Source organism: Megalobrama amblycephala, linkage group LG21 (genome assembly GCF_018812025.1).
Source record: "Megalobrama amblycephala isolate DHTTF-2021 linkage group LG21, ASM1881202v1, whole genome shotgun sequence".
NCBI lineage: Eukaryota > Metazoa > Chordata > Actinopteri > Cypriniformes > Xenocyprididae > Megalobrama > Megalobrama amblycephala.
In genome coordinates this window covers 14,942,828-14,961,308 of record NC_063064.1, presented here as the reverse complement: position 1 = coordinate 14,961,308, position 18,481 = coordinate 14,942,828, and the positions used below count along the sequence as shown (strand labels likewise).

At 36.7% G+C, this 18,481-nt stretch overlaps 2 protein-coding genes across 31 annotated transcripts in view; one reads left to right on the top strand and one right to left on the bottom strand.

Moving 5' to 3' along the window:
• cadpsa (Ca2+-dependent activator protein for secretion a) overlaps positions 1–9,944 on the bottom strand; it is a 155,217-nt gene extending 145,273 nt beyond the window's left edge. For 11 of the 30 annotated variants that reach the window (XM_048171765.1, XM_048171783.1, XM_048171770.1 and 8 more), the window contains exons 1-2: positions 9,473–9,932; positions 8,970–9,327 (exon numbers count right to left, since the gene is read on the bottom strand). In XM_048171765.1, the coding sequence (XP_048027722.1) occupies positions 8,970–9,305 (336 nt within the window). In that variant the 5' untranslated portion in view covers positions 9,306–9,327; positions 9,473–9,932. Of the gene's footprint in view, positions 1–8,969; positions 9,328–9,472 lie in introns of all 30 variants that reach the window. The other 19 variants (XM_048171763.1, XM_048171782.1, XM_048171766.1 and 16 more) reach the window with 4 other exon arrangements.
• A 4,852-nt stretch (positions 9,945–14,796) lies between these two features.
• nampt2 (nicotinamide phosphoribosyltransferase 2) overlaps positions 14,797–18,481 on the top strand; it is a 30,916-nt gene continuing 27,231 nt past the window's right edge. The window contains exon 1 of the mRNA XM_048172234.1: positions 14,797–15,073. Coding sequence (XP_048028191.1) covers positions 15,026–15,073 — 48 coding nt within the window. The 5' untranslated portion in view covers positions 14,797–15,025. The remainder of the gene's footprint in view (positions 15,074–18,481) is intronic.

The window sequence follows — 18,481 nt, the reverse complement described above, 5'->3', positions numbered from 1 at the left end:
GACCCCTTTATGCATGTGTATTTAGAATTTATTAAGCAAATTAAAAATATATAACATGTTATGTTTGCTATATTATGAGCCACTGTGGACTTTTCATATTAGCAATGTTAAGCTAAACCATTTAAAATATGTATTTTGCACAAGCTGAATTAACATAAGTATGAATGCAATCTTTTACACCAAGAACAACTACATACTTAAAACATCTATCCACAGACAACCAGTTTCAAGATTTCCTTTTCAATCTGAGCTAATTCCAGAAATCGTTTGCATGGATTTTCAATAACAGCCTAGTTTATGTGCCTACCCTGCTTGCAGCTGACCCAAGATCAGTCAGCGCTTCATTCTGAATCCATCATGGCAATCACAATAGCAATTTTCCCCCCCTGCCTGCACATCAAGAACTTCAGCCCACAATGAAAGCCTGCTGACCTCAGATCAGGCCTATTCAGCTAGTAGGGCTCTTAAGGCCATTTTGGTGCATCCGTCTATTAGCTGTGAGAGGCACCTCGGCAGACCATTCACAAACAGAGAGCTCTTATCTGGGTTATGGTTTGTCTCTAACACAATGGCCTTTCAGATTCTTGCCCTCCTAAGCACAAGACGGGCGTTGAACATCGCCTCTTTGCTCAGCGAGGGAGTGGAAAAGAAAATGGATTTGTGGAGAGATATATCAATATGCTCTCTCGAATAATCTTCCTTTCTCTCTGCCTAAAAAAAAAACAGAGAAATGGCTAAATGCAGTAAAATAGGTATTTGTTATAATAATACAAGAATAAAAGAGAGGAAACGATGATGTCATTGTTTTAAACGAGGGCTGTAATTAACTTCATCTCATGAATAAGCCCTGTAATTTAAATTGAGCAAATAATTGTATCTGAATATCTTGACAAGACAGACACAACAGTTTTATCATATAGCCTCTGAAAATGCTGCTGTGTGATATCATAGTGTTATTATTCTCTAGTACAGTAAAGTAGACTGTGGTAAATGATGTCATGCAATAACTCAATCAGCACTCTTGTAAAGGCATCAAATTACACTGCTAGCAGCTTATGTCTCGTAGGATCATCCGAGGACATCTTTCACTACATGCTTACCATTTAGAATATTCTCATTTCTTGTCCAATGTTACAGTGCTCTTTGGAGAAGGATCAGATCATGCTACGTAATACTAAAATCTCTTTAAGGCAATTCATTGCACTTAGCGGCCATCTTGGTGATGTCCTCGGGTGGCTATGTCCAGTCGTACACAAACAGCTCCTTCGTACTTGAACTCTCCAAAGCTGTTAGTCAAAATTATGTTCAAAATAACCTCAAATGTTTGAATGATCTCAAATCAGAATAAAATGTTATAATAATGGTATCATAAATTGTGCTTTTGAAGTTCAAATCATGAAAAGAATCATGCTGTAATGCAGGACTTCCAGTCAGACAGCTGCCATATAGAGTGCAACAGTCGGTTCGGGAAGTAAAAAAATCCTATTAATTTTCTCTATAGGGCAATTGATTTTAAACTCTAACTGATAAACCGTTGAAGACAGACCTACTGTGAGCTACAAGGTTGTTTGTTGAAGCCATAAGACCACATTGTTTCAGCTTATTTTTAAATAATCATGTTTAACAGCAGAATTGTGGAAAAACTACATGAAAAACTACATTACCCATGATGCACTTACATATTTGTAAATATTTCTATCTATCTATCTATCTATCTATCTATCTATCTATCTATCTATCTATCTATCTATCATTTTATATTTCTCCATCGCTTTTAATTTGATTATGTCATTCACAATGCTTCATGGGATTGTAGTTCTTTTCCTCATTAAACTCATTAAGTGCGCAGTCATGTCAATTTGTCTTTTTGCCCAATTTTCACATACTTTTTTTGCTTCAAATTAAAGTTCTTAAAAGGATAGTTCGCCCAAAATGAAAATTATCCTATGATTTACTCACACTCAAGCCATCCTAGGTGTATATGACTATCTTCTTTCAGGCGAGCACAATTGGAGATATATATTTAAAAATATCCTTAGTCCTCCAAGGTTTATAATGGTTGTGAATGGAAACCCAAATAAAAAAAAATGCATCATCTATAAAAAAAATCCTCTTTCATTTTTCTTTAAAATTTCTTGTTTCAGACTTCTAATTTGTGACCGGTGTTTTGTTTTGCTCTCTCCTCTGCACCTTCACGTTCATCATTGTGTCATTCCGTGGGGTCAAAGGTTGTTCTACAGCCCAAATCGAAATGTGCAGTATGTATACGGTCGTCCGCCATAAGGTAGTTACTTAAAATTTATAAAGTTTTAAATATAGATATTTTTCTTACAAAAATGCATCCCTTCACTTCAGAAGACCTTTATTAACCCTCTGGAGTCATATGGATTCTTTATATATATATATATATATATATATATATATATATATATATATATATATATATATATATATATATATATATATATATATATATTTGGGTCTCCATTCACGACCATTATAAACCTTGGAGGACTAAGGATATTTTCAAATATATCTCAGACTGTGTTCGTCTGAAAGAAGATAGTCATATACACCTAAGATGGCTTGAGGGTGAGTAAATCATGGGATAATTTTTATTTTTGGGTGAACTATCCCTTGTTGCGATTCACCTCGTAGCTGGTCGATTTTTTTCATAGCTTATAACTCTTTTTTCAAAATCCCTATGTTAAAAAAAAAGTGTGCAGCCACTTTTGCACTCTATTAAAGGTGCCCTCAAATGAAAAATTTTATTTATCTTGGCATAGTTAAATAAGAGTTCAGTACATGGAAATGACATACAGTGAGTCTCAAACTCCATTGTTTCCTCCTTCTTATATAAATCTCATTTGTTTAAAAGACCTCCGAAGAACAGGCGAATCTCAACATATCACTGACTGTTACGTAACAGTCAGGGTGTGCGCCCCCAATATTTGCATATGCCAGCCCATGTTCCCAACATTATGAAAGGCATTACACAAGGGCAGGCAGTAACGTCTGGAGCAGCACAGCCGAATCATCAGACTAGGTAAGCAAGCAAGAACAATAGCGAAAAATGGCAGATGGAGCGATAATAACTGACATGATCCATGATAACATGATATTTTTAGTGATATTTGTAAACTGTCTTTCTAAATGTTTCGTTAGCATGTTGCTAATGTACTGTTAAATGTGGTTAAAGTTACCATCGTTTCTTACTGTATTCAAGGAGACAAGAGCCGTCGCTATTTTCATTTTTAAACACTTGCAGTCTGTATAATTCATAAACACAACTTCATTCTTTATAAATCTCTTCAACAGTGTAGCATTAGCCATTAGCCACGGATCACAGCCTCAAATTCATTCAGAATCAAATGTAAACAATATAACAGTATACAATACTCACATAATCCGACGCATGCATGACGAACACTTTGTAAAGATCCATTTTGAGGGTTATATTAGCTGTGTAAACTTTGTTTAGGCACTGTTTAAGGCAAGCGCGAGCTCCGTGGGCGGAGAGCGTCAGCATTTAAAGGGGCCGCACAGCATAAATCGGCTCATATTTAATAATGCCCCAAAATAGGCAGTTTAAAAAATTAAGAAAAAAAAATTCTATGGGGTATTTTGAGCTGAAACTTCACAGACACATTCAGGGGACACCTTAGACTTATATTACATCTTGTAAAAAAAACGTTCGATGCCACCTTTAAGCGTTGTGATGCCACTATCAACTAAGGTAGGAACTAAAAGGAACCATCATTACAATGTCTCCCATTCATATACGCATGTGGTCCATCTCATCTCCTTATATTATCTGTAGTAATAGGTAATCTACCACAGCTAAACACAGATACCACCATATATGTTGTTGGTCGTCATATCTTGCACTGAGGTTAATAAGGTTCAAAATCTCTCCATATTGCTCTAGCTCTTGTACTTGCGCTCTGCCCTAATTAATGTCTCTATTTGTGGCTTTTTGTTGTTTTATTTTATGCAAAACTCATTAGAGGCATAATTGACTGGGCTTTAGATGTGCATGTGTGCTCACTGTAACTACCTTCCCTGAACAGTCTTTCTGTTGTGCCTGCTTGTGTGACTTGTTTGTCTCTTGTCTGTCTTACAGTGTGTGAGAGAGAGTGACAATGAGAAAGAAAGGAAGAGAGAAAGAAGACATTGTAGGAGATATTGTTAATAGCCTTCTTAATTAGGCTCTCCATTCAGTGTGTGGGTGGGTGTGTGCTGGAGACAGCGAGCTGCAGCAGCATAAGACATCTGACATGGTCCTACTGATCATTAAGTATGTGACAGCGTGCACCTTGTCATCATGACTAATAAACTGACTGAACTACCATTTTTGAAGCAGACAGCAAAAAAGCACCGTGAGGAGTTTCCACATTTAGTTGCCGGCATGAGCAAGTCCTGCATGAATAAAAACAGCAGAGCTGCTTATAATCATAAGACGGGTGAATTAGCATGTCACTGCATCATAATTAAAGATGGAGGGGGGGTGATGGGAGTAAACAAACACTAATGTTAATTTGATATTTCCACAGAACTTAATAACAACAACAACAACAACAACGATGCACAGTAACCTACTGTTGATGATAAAAATCAGTGTATTTATAAAACTTTAAAGATGTTCGCCAATATTTTATAAAAATGCATAATCGAAGATGTAGATGCTGAGGTATTAATAATCTGTCTCTGAGGGTTGAGATCATAACATGAGAAGATATTCACATTTACGTCCTCATCTGACTAGTTAACTCATTCACCCACTAAAATATCAATAATAATAACCAGCGAGAATTAGCAATATTGCTTGGAGTATAATGAACATTTCCAACATATCATCATATAAACATAGGCTTACTGAAAAAAACTCCACTATCAAAACTCCAAAAAATTTACCTATACATACAATCCACTGCAGTTTCCAACTGAAATGAACATTAGCAGCAAAACACCAACATTCCTTATTCCTTATTATGATTACGTTTATAGGTTGATTCACATCCTGTGAAACACAAGTCATGATAAAAGAACACTTGTAGATATCAGCTAAAATGGCATGGTTGCTTCAGCAAAGCATTTTTAGCTCACATTTGCTTTTGTTAACACTATTGGATAGGTTTAGTGTAAGGTTAGGTGCGTTATTTTCAAAGGCAATAGAGCATTACCCTTTTAGCGCCATTCATCGGACATTTAATTTCCGAACTGCCACAATACATACAACAACCAACGTAATAAAAGTCCCTTTCATCGGTTTAGGATAAAACAGAGCACACTTTTAGCCACTCAACTGGACATTTCGCATAGAAAGTTTGGAGAAACATGCAAGAAACAACGTAATATAATTTCATGTCACAACAGGCATGTTTTTCCAATGAGCCAGGGTTGATATAAACAGGTCTGGTCAAATGTTGAATGGTTGGTTCACCCAAAAACGAAAATTCTGTCATTAATTACTCACCCTCATGTCGTTCCAAACCCATAAGACCTTCATTCATCTTCGGAACACAAATTAAGATATTTTTGATGAAATCCGAGAGCTTTCTGACCTCCGACAGACTGCAAAGTTATTACCACTTCCAAGGTGCAGAAAGACATTGTTAAAGTAGTCCATGTGACTACAGTAGTGTTGTCAAAAGTACTGACTGTGACACCAAGTCAGTATTGAAATTTTAAAAATGTGTGGCTTTGAGCGCTGTTGAGTGGATTCATAAACACCTCTTTTGTGTTCACATGCTCATCAGTTATGTCTGTGATTGGCTACAATTATCAACGCATGGGAGCATTTGAAAGCACACAGAAGTATTTGAATTTGAAAGCGGGAGTGGGCTGTTTTTTAAAGCTCCTCTGTGTATCTGTGTAAGCACTAAGTGAAGAGCATCATTGATGTCTATTTACAACATGTTTTTGAAGTGTTGGTCATTGTAGCCAATCACAGACATATCTGATGAGCGCATGAACACAATTGCCAATCAGAGGTGTTTACGAACCCGCTCAACAGTGCTCAAAGCGTCACATTTTTAAATTTTCACTTTTGACAACACTAGACTACAGAGGTTCAACCTTAATGCTATGAAGAGATGAGAATACTTTTTGTGTGAAAAACAAAAAAAAACAAAAATAATGACTTTATTCTTCAACTTCTCTTCCATGTCAGTCTCCTACGCTATTTATGTAGTACACACAGTGCAGCGCTTCCAGGTTCTACATCAGAACGCCGGCTCAATATTGGCCGACTCATGCGTCAGCATCACACACCGTTCTGATGCAGAACCTGGAAGCGCTGCACTGTTTACAAAGTTACAATAGCGTAGGACACTGACATGGAAAAGAAGAAATTGTTGAATAAAGTTTTTTTTGTTTGTTTTATGCGCACGAGATTCTAAGTGTATTCTCATCGCTTTATAACATTAACGTTGAACCACTGAAGTCACATGGACTACTTTAACAATGTCTTTACTACCTTAGTTTCTGGGCATTGAAAGTGGTAATAACATTGCAATCTATCGGAGGTCAGAAAGCTCTCGGATTTCATCAAAAATACCTCAATTTGTGTTCCGAAGATGAACGAAGGTCTTACGGGTTTGAAACAACATGAGGGTGAATAATTTCATTTTTGGGTGAACTAACCCTTTAAAAGTTCACATTAGTGAAAAAACAACGATAAATGTAATTGAACCTTTAGATAAATGTTAACTGAAGAAATATAATAGGTTTCTCAGTTTGGCCATGGCAGATCTCTAGCTAAAGATGTTTGACTAATGATTCGAGTAGACTATTATCTCTGAGCACTGAGTTGTATTGAATTTCTATCTACTCTCGAAGGAACACCATCACAACATGTACAATATGACTGATCAGAGCACCTTCTATTGAGAAAAATTTTTGAGATGTAATGAAATCTATATGCCTATCAGATTCTTCTTGACTAAGCAGCAAAGGAATATACAGTGTAACAAAAACACAATTGTATATCCAAGGCAACCCGCTGGTTCCTGATGTTTTGTCTCACATGAGTCTTATCTGTGAGGACACATCACCGGCTGGAGAATAACTTCCCACAGAGACTCTTTTTATTGTCCCAAGGCACTGTCTCCAAAGACAATAGCAGCAAGCAAACAAGCCCCTGGCGACACAATCAAATAAGACGGACAGACTTGTTTTTGACCTTAGATTGTATGAAATGAAACTCACAGTGAGTCTTAAAATGAGGCGGATCTGAAATTCAAACAATACATAATGTATCAGCTTCAGATACACTGCACAATTAAAACCTCTCCAAGCTACTATATATGATAAACGTTTCTGAATAAGGCACTCATGGATATGATGAACACATAAATTATTCAAGATCCTGACATAAAAGACAACTTCATTCTGTCAGAGCTCTGCCTTTGATTCGAAGCCAGGAGAAATGTCTCAAACACCAAGTCTTGATCTCAAACATTGTGCTAATGTGCCACGGCTGCCTCTTTGTTAGTTTTCAGGATTAAAGAGCTTTGGAGCTTTCAGACATTTGGTTTTGACTTATATTTGATAAGCAACGAGCCTTAAATGAACTAATCTTATACAGAAGCATGTTTTGCATGCAACTCTACACTGCCATGAAGAGATCGTGACAACTAGTAAAACAGATTTCATCATTGCTGAATAACAATCAGGTATTTTCTCTCTTAGGATCTGAGGAAATGCCTAATGGTATTGCTATTTTCACAAGGGACACATTCACCCTTGTTGAAAGAAACCCCTGAGAGTAAAGTTGCATCAAATAAATTGTGTCTTCTATAATCCTAAATGCTTCAATGGGGTTTTAAGATTTGTATGTTGCCAGCAGACCACTGACATGTTTGTGATATTTATTATATTCACAAAGCCAACTTGTCAGTGCCCTGAACTTCCAAAAACCATCTAGATTTATGCATCTTTATATCCTTAGACAGCAAAACACATAAAACAAGCATGCCAAGAAACAAAGCATATATCTTAAATGTTTTGAACAGTTTTTTCCTAGATCCAATAGTAAACAAGTATCCATAAATGTGATATTGTCCCACTAAAAGGTTATCAGAGAAGTAATCTGTTTTGGCCAACTAAAACGCCACCCAGTACTAACAAGAAATTGCCACTACCATTTCATCTACACCAGTTCCACCTCAAAAACACTATAAGCTGTATCTTATATCACTTTTCTCTTTAACATGCTGCAAACTCAGTCAACAGATGTGCTAAAGCAAAGTATACAGAAGAACATAACAGTGAGTAATTGGAAACATCTGCCAATATGCAGTATTGGAAAACGTGTCAACCGTGAAAAACAAAAGTGCACTCCTTGTTTCTGTGGGAAACTTTCAGAGTATTTTGTGAACATATCTCTCAGTCTGAGTATTGCACATATACAGTCATTATTTTTCGGTTCTGATATCCTGATTTGAGATGTCTGGGGAAGGTAGTGAATTTATACTGTGAAAAAAAAAATCTTATTAATGATGTCAAAATATTTTTTGGAAAATGTTTATTTATAAGTTACATTTTTTATTAGCTTATTTTGCTTACTTTAATCTTTTTCTCTAAACATTTCAACAGACCCCTAGCAATCTCTTGTGGTCCCCTGGGGGTCCATGGACCCCACATTGAAAACCCCTGCAATATCTGTACAATTTTATCAGAAGTATCAGAAAATATACGAGAGGGCTCCTGATCTTGAGGCAAATGCTAATATTTTTACATGATATTTTAAGAGCAAAAATAAATAAATAGATAAAACATAATGTTGAGTCCTAATGCATTGGAGAACAGGAATAAATTAATTTCCTGATGCATTTTCATGTTGATTTAACTTAGAGCTGAATCAATCATCTCTCCTAGGCTATATGTTTTGTGTACAGCCAGAACAGTGCTGCTCACCAATTCTTCATTTCAACAGCAATCTGTTGCATGCGCCTTTGCCCTCTTACCTTTTGCTGTCGTCTCGCCATGTCGGTCGGCTGCTTCGCGTTAAACGGATAGGCAATACAGCGCATCACAAAGACGTAAAGCTGGAGCCTCTTCTTTCTCTCCTCTTCCTCCCTTTGCATCTTTTCCAAATCATCCTTTTCCTTGTCGATCGCCACCGAGGGGCACGGGCTCGTTGGACGGGCATTGGCGCTTCGGCTTGGCTGCAACCCACCGGAGCTTTCGCTGGTCCTGCTTGGAGACACCCGAGGACCACCAGCCTTGGGCGCCGCCACCACTTTGCGCTCTTCTTCCACAACCTCCTCCGCCTCCTCCTCGCTGGATGATGGGTCCAACATTTTAATGTAAGTTCTTGCTTCCCTGAAATCAAAAGAGAGAAATCAAGCGGCGTCTTTTTTAGTAACAAAACCCATCTGTAACTCGCTTCAGGAGGGCGGAAAAGTAGGGAAGACGCTTAATTTTCCACAGTCTACAATCCAAGCGCGACATGAAAAGTGTCACTTACCCTCAGCGCGAGTGAAAAAGCTGCTCCAACAGCCAGTAGTCTTCCACCGAATTAAATTGTTGCTGCTTACGTGTTTTCTTCGTTTAACTCTCCGTTTACCATAACGGGTTTAATGGAAGATAACACGGGGAGGGTCGTAAAACGATTCGCGGCTGCTGTTTTTCTGGTTTCCTCCGGCAGTCTTTCAATTTAGTACCGAATGGTACTGACAATATACTGACAATGAGAGCGGCACGCGCTGAGAGCTGACCGTGGTTCTGAACTGAAGCTGGAGGGGGAGGGGGTCATTGACGTGATTTCCGCGACAGCCACTATAGCTGTTTCTCTCGCGCACGAAATTCACCACATGTAATTGACCGTTAACAACTACAGCAGTTCCTAAAATTAGACACAAGCAACTTTGTGTTTGTGTTTCTACTATTCGAGTACAGAAGTTTAGGAATTAACCCACGACTTCCTTTTTACTGATTTTACTTGACCAGCTGCGTTGTTGTGTCTCTCTCTCTCTGTGTGTGGTGCGCGTGTTTTCTTATTGGTTTTGAAAACAGTGGTTAAATTATTCAACATTATTGGTAATAAAAACATAAGCTGTAACACTGTAAAAAAAAAAAAAAAAAAAAAAAAAAAAAAAAAATCTTCATAGCTAGTAACATGTTTGTTTCCATCAATTTAACTTTAAATTAAACATTTCTATATTTTCTTAAAGATTTATGTTATTATTTTATGTTTTGAGAGTCACTGCCTGTCCCTATAACCACTTGAGGTCTTTGAACTTGAACACTTGGATACTTACATTACAAAGTTTTTACAGATTTTGATTGTCAATACTTTGCACTTTAAAATAGCCTAAACTTCTAAACATCTGTTCAGTAGTCACTGTAACAGATAACACAATTCAGTAAGTGTGGTGCTAAAAAGCAGTTGAAAACACTTTACAAAATACATTTAAAGGATTAGTTCACTTTCAAATTAAAATTTCCTGATAATTTACTTACCCCCGTGTCATCCAAGATGTTCATGTCTTTCTTTCTTCAGTCGAAAAGAAATGAAGGTTTTTGATGAAAACATTCCAGGATTTTTCTCCAATATAGTGGTTCAATGGAGCCCAAACGGTTGAAGGTCAAAATTACAGTTTACAGTGATCCCAGACGAGAAATAAGGGTCTTATCTAGAGAAACCATCGCTCATTTTCTAATTTTTTTTTATTTTTTATTTATACGTTTTAACTATAAATGCTCATCTTGAACTAGCTCTGTTCTTCTTCTTCTTCTCTATTAGAATTCCAGCAGTGTAGACACTGCTAAGTGTATTACTGCCCTCCTCAGGTCAAAGTTTGAACAGAATTGTTATATACTTGCACTAGCATATTGTATATGACAATTTAGTTCAAACTTTGACTTGAGGAGGGCAGTAATACACTTAGCAGTGTCTACACTTCCAGAATTCTAATAGAGAAGAAGAAGAAGAAGAAGAAGAGAGAGCTAGTTCAAGATGAGCATTTATGGTTAAAATGTTAAAGCCTTCTCATGACCGCATGTGTGTATTAAGACAGGTCCATTAAATTAAAACAATAGTGAAAATGCAATGAACTTATTACTGCACACCACAACTTTGATTTTACTTCAGATTTTTAAGTCAAAAAGTTTTTGATTTTAGAGTTGTTGTTTTTTTAATGAATAAGAGTAACAATTCAACAATAATGAAGTTCAACACATTTTAAGAGATTAAATACATTAAGTATATTTGTGTAATTTAATACAGTTAAGTCCAAAGTATACTTCGGCTGTCCGCGTTCGCACACTGTCTGTATGACGTAATTTTCGTCATCCGGAGGGCTCGCGGATGACTGCACACTGTCCATGCTGCACCCCATCTGCGTGCAGCCTAAATTTTGAGACCGCGCGGACAGTGAGCGTGCAACAGCGCATGCGCAAGCAGGATAGAAGAGTCCACTAGGTTGTAATACGCACATGCAGTCGTCGAAGAAGAGTGTGGAAGAGCGATTCAAAAACAACACGCTTGAAACGAGGAGGAAAACACGACACTTAGAAGCATATCCTTCTCGTTTTTGATTCTTGTTCACTTGGTGTATCTTCTGAACTTGCAATGGTGGATGCACTATTTTTCTTCTCCGATCCTGCCCAGCAAATGTCCCATTGATGACACGACTCAGTGCTGCCCTATATGTCTGGTAATAATAATAATAATAATAATAATAATTCCTTACATTTATATGGCGCTTTTCTGGGCACTCAAAGCGATTTACATATTGAAGGGGGAATCTCCTCAACCACCACCAATGTGCAGCATCCACCTGGATGATGCGACGGCAGCCATATTGCGCCAGAACGCCCACCACACACCAGCTTTTTGGTGGAGAGGAGACAGAGTGATGAAGTCAATCAGTATATGGGGATGATTAGGAGGCCATGATGGACAGAGGCCAATGGGCAAATTTGGCCAGGATGTCATGTTAGGACCCACACAGACCACAGGGTGAGCACCCCCTGCTGGCCTCACTAACACCTCTTCCAGCAGCAACCTAGTTTTCCCAGAAGGTCTCCCATCCAGGTACTAACCAGGCTCACCCCTGCTTAGCTTCAGTGGGCAACCAGTCTTGGGCTACAGGGTGATATGGCTGCTGGTAGAGTATAGAAAAAAATTGTACTGCGCATCCGCGGTTGAGTATACTTTGAAAGATGCGCGGACACGACTGCGCGTGAGGCGCGTCCAGGCGTGGAAAAGTGAAGTATACGCAGGCCTTTAATTATTACAGGTTTGCATAAAATTCAGAGATTGCATGACACTGTTTTTATTCATTTTTGAGGAATACTGAATGTTTTTCGTGCAAGTTAGATGAGTAAATGCATGTTCTCTCTGCGCTTTATTTCTCTCAACATGGGGACAGGAGAGCTGTCAGTCAATAAAATGTGGAAAAGTAACTTGCGTTAATTATTTGAAAAAGTAACTTAGATATTTTGTTGTAAATTGAAAAAGTAATGTGTTACTTAGTTACTTGAAAAAGTAATCTCATGATACTTGTAACACGTTATTCCCAACACTGGTAGTTGCTAAATAAAGACTACAGCTACTACAATGATGTGTGTTTACCTGCTTGATTAATTACACAACCATTGTAGTCCTGTGGCCTGTTGCACAAAGCAGATTTCAGTTGCTACCCAGGTAAGTTCAAGATTAGTTTGAGCAAACTGGTTTTTCGGGCTCATGAAGTTGGATTGTTTTTTAGCAGGTTTCATTGCTACGGTAACTTACACTACACAGCTAACCTGCTCCGGAGCAGGTTTTATTCTGAGTTAGAGATCGCAAACCAAAACTTGACCATTCAGCTGTGAGTAAAGTGACATGTATCTGATGCAATAAAGCCACTCCCCTGTATCTCTCACTCCAAATTAAATCAGTTTATAGTGAAAACATTTTAGAGACAAAATTGCTCATCTTTTGCTGCTAATTATTCATTATATTTATATTAAATAAATTAAAACTATGAATAATTCATATGACATATTCATATAATTAGGCAGTATTATATTAATTGACAATATTAAACTTTGATTTTAAATTAAAATAAATATAATACATGCATAATATATAAAGCTTTTAAACAGATTAAAGGTGCCCTAGAATCAAACATTTAATTTACCTTGGCATAGCTGAATAACAAGAGTTCAGTACATGGAAAAGACATACATCGAGTTTCAAACTCCATTGCTTCCTCTTTCCTATGTAAATCTCATTTGTTTAAAAGACCTCTGAAAAACAGGCGAATCTCAACATAACACAGACTGTTACATAACAGTCAGGATCATTAATATGTATGCCCCCAATATTTGCATATGCCAGGGAGCGCGCGATTTAAAGGGGCCGCAGCCTGAATCGGTGCATAGTTAATGATTCCCCAAAATAGGCAGTTAAAAAAATAATTAAAAAAAAATGTATGGGGTATTTTGAGCTGAAACTTCACAGACACATTCAGGGGACACCTTAGACTTATATTACATCTTGTAAAAACTGGTTCTAGGGCACCTTTAAGCTTAGGGTTAGGGTCTCTCGCAACAAGTTAATCAAACTGACGTTCTCCTTCAGTGTGACTGGCTGTTTGCCACAGTGTCAGACTTTCAGGTGCACGTGCTTTGCAAACTCTGGATTAATCCTGAGTTGACAGAGAAAGTTTATACCGAGCGTCGTGCAACAGTTGATCCTGATCTAAACCAGGTTGGATTTATCTGGATTTGTCAACTCCAAACCTACTCTGAAACTCAGAGCTTGTTCAACTAGCTTCATGCAACAGGCCACTAGTGGCAACTTGTTTGCACTTTAGGTTTTTAAAAAAACAGCAGCTTAAAAGGAGGTATGTTTGAGCTATGACTGTAATTTATATTGTAGTAACCACACTAAAAAGCCATTTCCGAGCCTTGGGTTGGCTTAAAAATTGACATCATTCATTAACTATAGATGATTAAAATATTAAAATCTTTATAATATTGTATTTGATCTATGGCCTGTTGTGTGAAGCGAGTGACTCTCAGCTTAATTGCATCTTTCTGAATTTTAATCACTATTGTCTTTAACCGTTTCCTATAAAGGTGGGGTTGTTTTTAAAAGCTTTTGTGATATGAAAAGTGATTAGATATTGGTCTCATAGCCTGAGGCGGTTTTTCAGATGTAAATTATATATCTCATGCAGACTAGCAAGTTCAGTATTCACATCTTGATACTACAAACAATTCATTTTGATTACATTAAAATTAAAATGAAGTCTTTTGATCATGATATACACAGAAAACATAAAAGCTGACCCTGTTGATCACATTAGTCTTTGACCTCTCACATAACAGTCAGCCACAAATCCCATCTGGATCCATGTTGAAATCTCACCCAACAATATTATGTATACATAAAATGTAAGCGTGTTATATATATATATATATATATATATATATATATATATATATATATATATATATTTTAATTGACTGTTTTATTAAAGTTTAATACCTGCCTGTTTGCCCAACTAAGTGGCCAAAACCAAGATAAAACATGCATACGCTTATGTTGGTTTAAGTTTTTTCTTTTTTTCAGCATCGATAGCAAAACTGAAAGTGTCTAAATCGTGCCATGTTCATCCCATAGTTTAATTACCCTTTTCAAGAAAGCGAAACTTTGGCCTTTGAACGCAACAGGCACCACAACTGCTCTTTCGAGTTTCGGAGAACAGTGGCGCGCTTTCCGCTTTCTGATTCTATGTCCCCGCCCAATTTCGCATCACTGAACGTGGGCCAGCGTAGCTTTCATACGTCTATCCTGACTCCGCCCCCTTTCCGCCCCGTTGTGTCTAATACTGCTCTATGCGACCTATCCGTGCGCGCTCTCACATATACAAGATACTGAGGTGGTCGTATATCACTACATTTTCTCTGGGCCAACCTGAAAGGTATTGAAAAGAAGACTATTTAGAGCGGTGTCACACGGCTCGGACCACACACACATACCGGAGTGAAGCGACATCGTTTCGCTTTTACTTTGTCCTCAAGGATGGCAGCTCAGGATTTCAATTTTTTACTCGCGACGGATTCTTATAAGGTAAGAATCACCTGGCTTGGGTCGTTCGACAACAGAAACACAAAGGCGCATGACAGTGCTTTCCCGATTCTGACAGTAGCCCTTTGTGCTGTACGTTAGCCGTTACATTTATGTGCGGTAAAAAACAACTTTGACCTTGTGAATCGATGAAGTTTAAATGAAACCATGGTTCAGAATAGCCTACGGATGTGGCAAAATCGCAATTATTGCGTTTTCTTCTTGTTTTGCTGAAGGGTATTGGTGTTAGTTCAGGTTCGTTTTAAATGCCCCACTCATTGAACGCTGAACGCAGGGGGCGGGGCTTATGCGGAATGACCTCGTGCAGCTTTAGCTTCGCCAAAGGCCACAGCGGGTGACGTCACGTCACGCAGCTATCTAAGAATCGAAACTCAGAAAACCATTATGTAAAAAATGTAAACACGCTATTTTGCTTGATATGTATTATTATGTGGTACTGTATTGGCAATTTACCCAAATATTATGAAAATGGGTTGTTATAGTAAAAGTAGCCTATTAAAATCATGCTATTTGATATCAAATATTGTAGTTGTAGCGTTTGTATTATGACATTATGTTTTACATAATTCCTAATCTGGACCTTGCACACCACACAGATTTACAGAGGGATAAAGTGAAATTAAACAACTCTGGTCATAGGGCTATTTACAACAGCCATGCAAAAAGTTGACATAAAAACACACACAGCACTTTCTTTTATAGATGATAACTATAATTCATCACCAACTTTCAGTAGATCCTTAAACTCAGAAGGAAATTTTGATCACATATATTTCAAGTGGGATTAAATGGGTTAATGCACATCTTTACCATGTGATTGGATTAGTTGTGTAGATTATATGGTAACACTATACATAAGGTTTTATTGGTTAACATGAACTAACAATGAACAATACTTCTATTACAGCATTTATTATGGTAATCATTTACTAATACATTTTTTAAGATAAAAAGTTGTAAGTGTTAACATTAGTTAATGCACTATGTACTAACATGAACATTTTTATTAACTAACATTATCAAAGAATATATTGCTAATTATTAGTTCATTTTAGTTAATGCATTAACTAATGTTAACTAATAAGACCTTATTGTAAAGTGTTACCGATTATATTTAAGGTTATGTTGGAAAGTACTGTTTAGGAAAAAAAGAAATTTATAAATGTTATTATTAAATGTCCTTATTATTAAATGTCCTTAGCCAATTTTAATGGTCTTCACAGCAGAATTTCACCTCTTTAATTTTCTATCTTGGCCAATGCTGAATGGCTAAGGCTGTGTAATAATAATCTTTGTGCTTCACATTAGTCTTTGACCTCTCACATAACAGCCAGTCGCAAATCCCATCTGGATTCATGTTGAAATCTCACCCAACAATGTATTAATAGCATGTAAATTTGTTTTTTTTTTATTTTACAGTAGCATAATTAATTGTCGAATGAGAGTTTGATACCAGCCTGTGTGCAATGCACTGTTGTTACGCCACACACTCAACATTCCTCAAGTGGCACAATCCATTCTTACTACATCTAAACTTGGTTAGCCAGTCAGGTTTGGGCTGAAGTTCAGGTCCACTAAGAATTTCACTCAAAAGCTAAGCAGATTTCCTCTGAAGTGGAACACCCAGCATTCATAAAATGTTTCACATCCACAGTATTGTACAATGCGACTTACTTTTATATATTTTACCAATTTCTCAATAAGTCGGCATAGAATTTGCAAAAATCAGCAGATTCCGTCTTGACCTGCTGATGTGCACAAAGATTGTCTTTTTATTCCTCGCAAATCACGTGGAAAGGGTTGATCTGATGAATTGGTAACTTTGGCCAACTAAACTAATGGAACATCACATGGACCTTTATTTGTTACTTCAGTAGCAGATAGAAATATAACTTGTTTTGCTTTGAATGAGACAGGACACAAAACTAGGCCTTCCATTATGGGGATCAAGAAAGTAGCCATATGTTTTTATGCGTATGCATCGCAATAATCAATATAGTTCCACAATTTATGTACATGTTAATTTTTGGTGACAAATATAAACCACTATGCATTGTTCCGGTTCAAATATAAACGTCACAGCGCAAAATAGTGCCACTAAAATAGTTTTAGCAGCAGATATGGCCTGTTGAGGCATCTGTGCCTTTGTTCATATGGACATCTGACTGCTAAGTACTAAGGTTTGTTTTTTCAGCAATAGTGTGTGCACCCTTACTTTACAGAGAAAAGAAGGACAGGGAAAAATCATTTGCATTTGTCCATTTGCAAGTGTGCTTTTTTCTACTTGTTACTTTGCATTTTTTTAAAAAATGGTTATTTACTATTTATTAATTTTTTTTTTTATTATTTAAGATATTTAATTTCTATGGTCTAAATTTAAGAATTAAAAGGTTATTGTCATTTGAAAGTATGTAGGCCTTATTATGCTGTTATATTATGATTATATATTCAGTGGCATAAAATGGTCTTAAAATGACAATAATATAGTTTATCGTAATTATTTCTGCAAAATATTGCACAACAAAAAGTAGTTATCGTGACAGCCAGGCCTAGTTATGCCGCAGGGCACTGAAAGCCAGCCGCTTTTAAATATTAAATTTGCATCCAGGATATAATGGCAGGTTTTTGCTATAAATTAAGACACTGTTTCAACCCACCCCAGCTGTAGCTTGACAGTATCAATGTACAGTAAACAAGACTTTGATGAAATGCAGAGAGAGATTCATGCGCACAGCATGAAGTTAACAGATTCACAAGACTGTGGAAGTGATGCAGGTGTGCTTTTCAGATGTAATAGGCCTATAGTTTTCAATGTAATAGTGAATCATACTGTTCAAAGGTTTGGGGTAAATTTTTGTTTTAAAGAAATTATACTTTTATTCAGCAAGGGGTCATTAAATTATTAAAAACTGACAGTTTATAATGTTAAAAAAAGATTTCTGTTTCGAACTTTATTCATCAAAGAATCCTGAAATAAATGTATAACAGGTTCCACAAAATATTAAACTGTTTTCAACACTGGTAATAATAAGAAATGTTTCTTGAGCAGCAAATCAGCATATTAGAATGATTTCTGAAGGATCATGTGACACGGAAAATTATTATTACATCATTACACAGTAATGATGCTGAAAATTCAGCTTTGATTCCATCAATTCCATCATTGGAATAAGTTACATTTTAAAATATATTTAAATATAAAACAGTTATTTTAAATTGATAATATTTCACAATATTCCTGTTTTGGAATAAAAACAGTTACTGTGTTTTTAATTAAATAAATGCATCCTTGATGAGCATAAGAGACTTCTTTCAAAAACATTTTAAAAAATCTTACCAACCCCAAGCTTTTGAACGGTAGTGAATAATTAATAGGTGAATTTGTGAGTG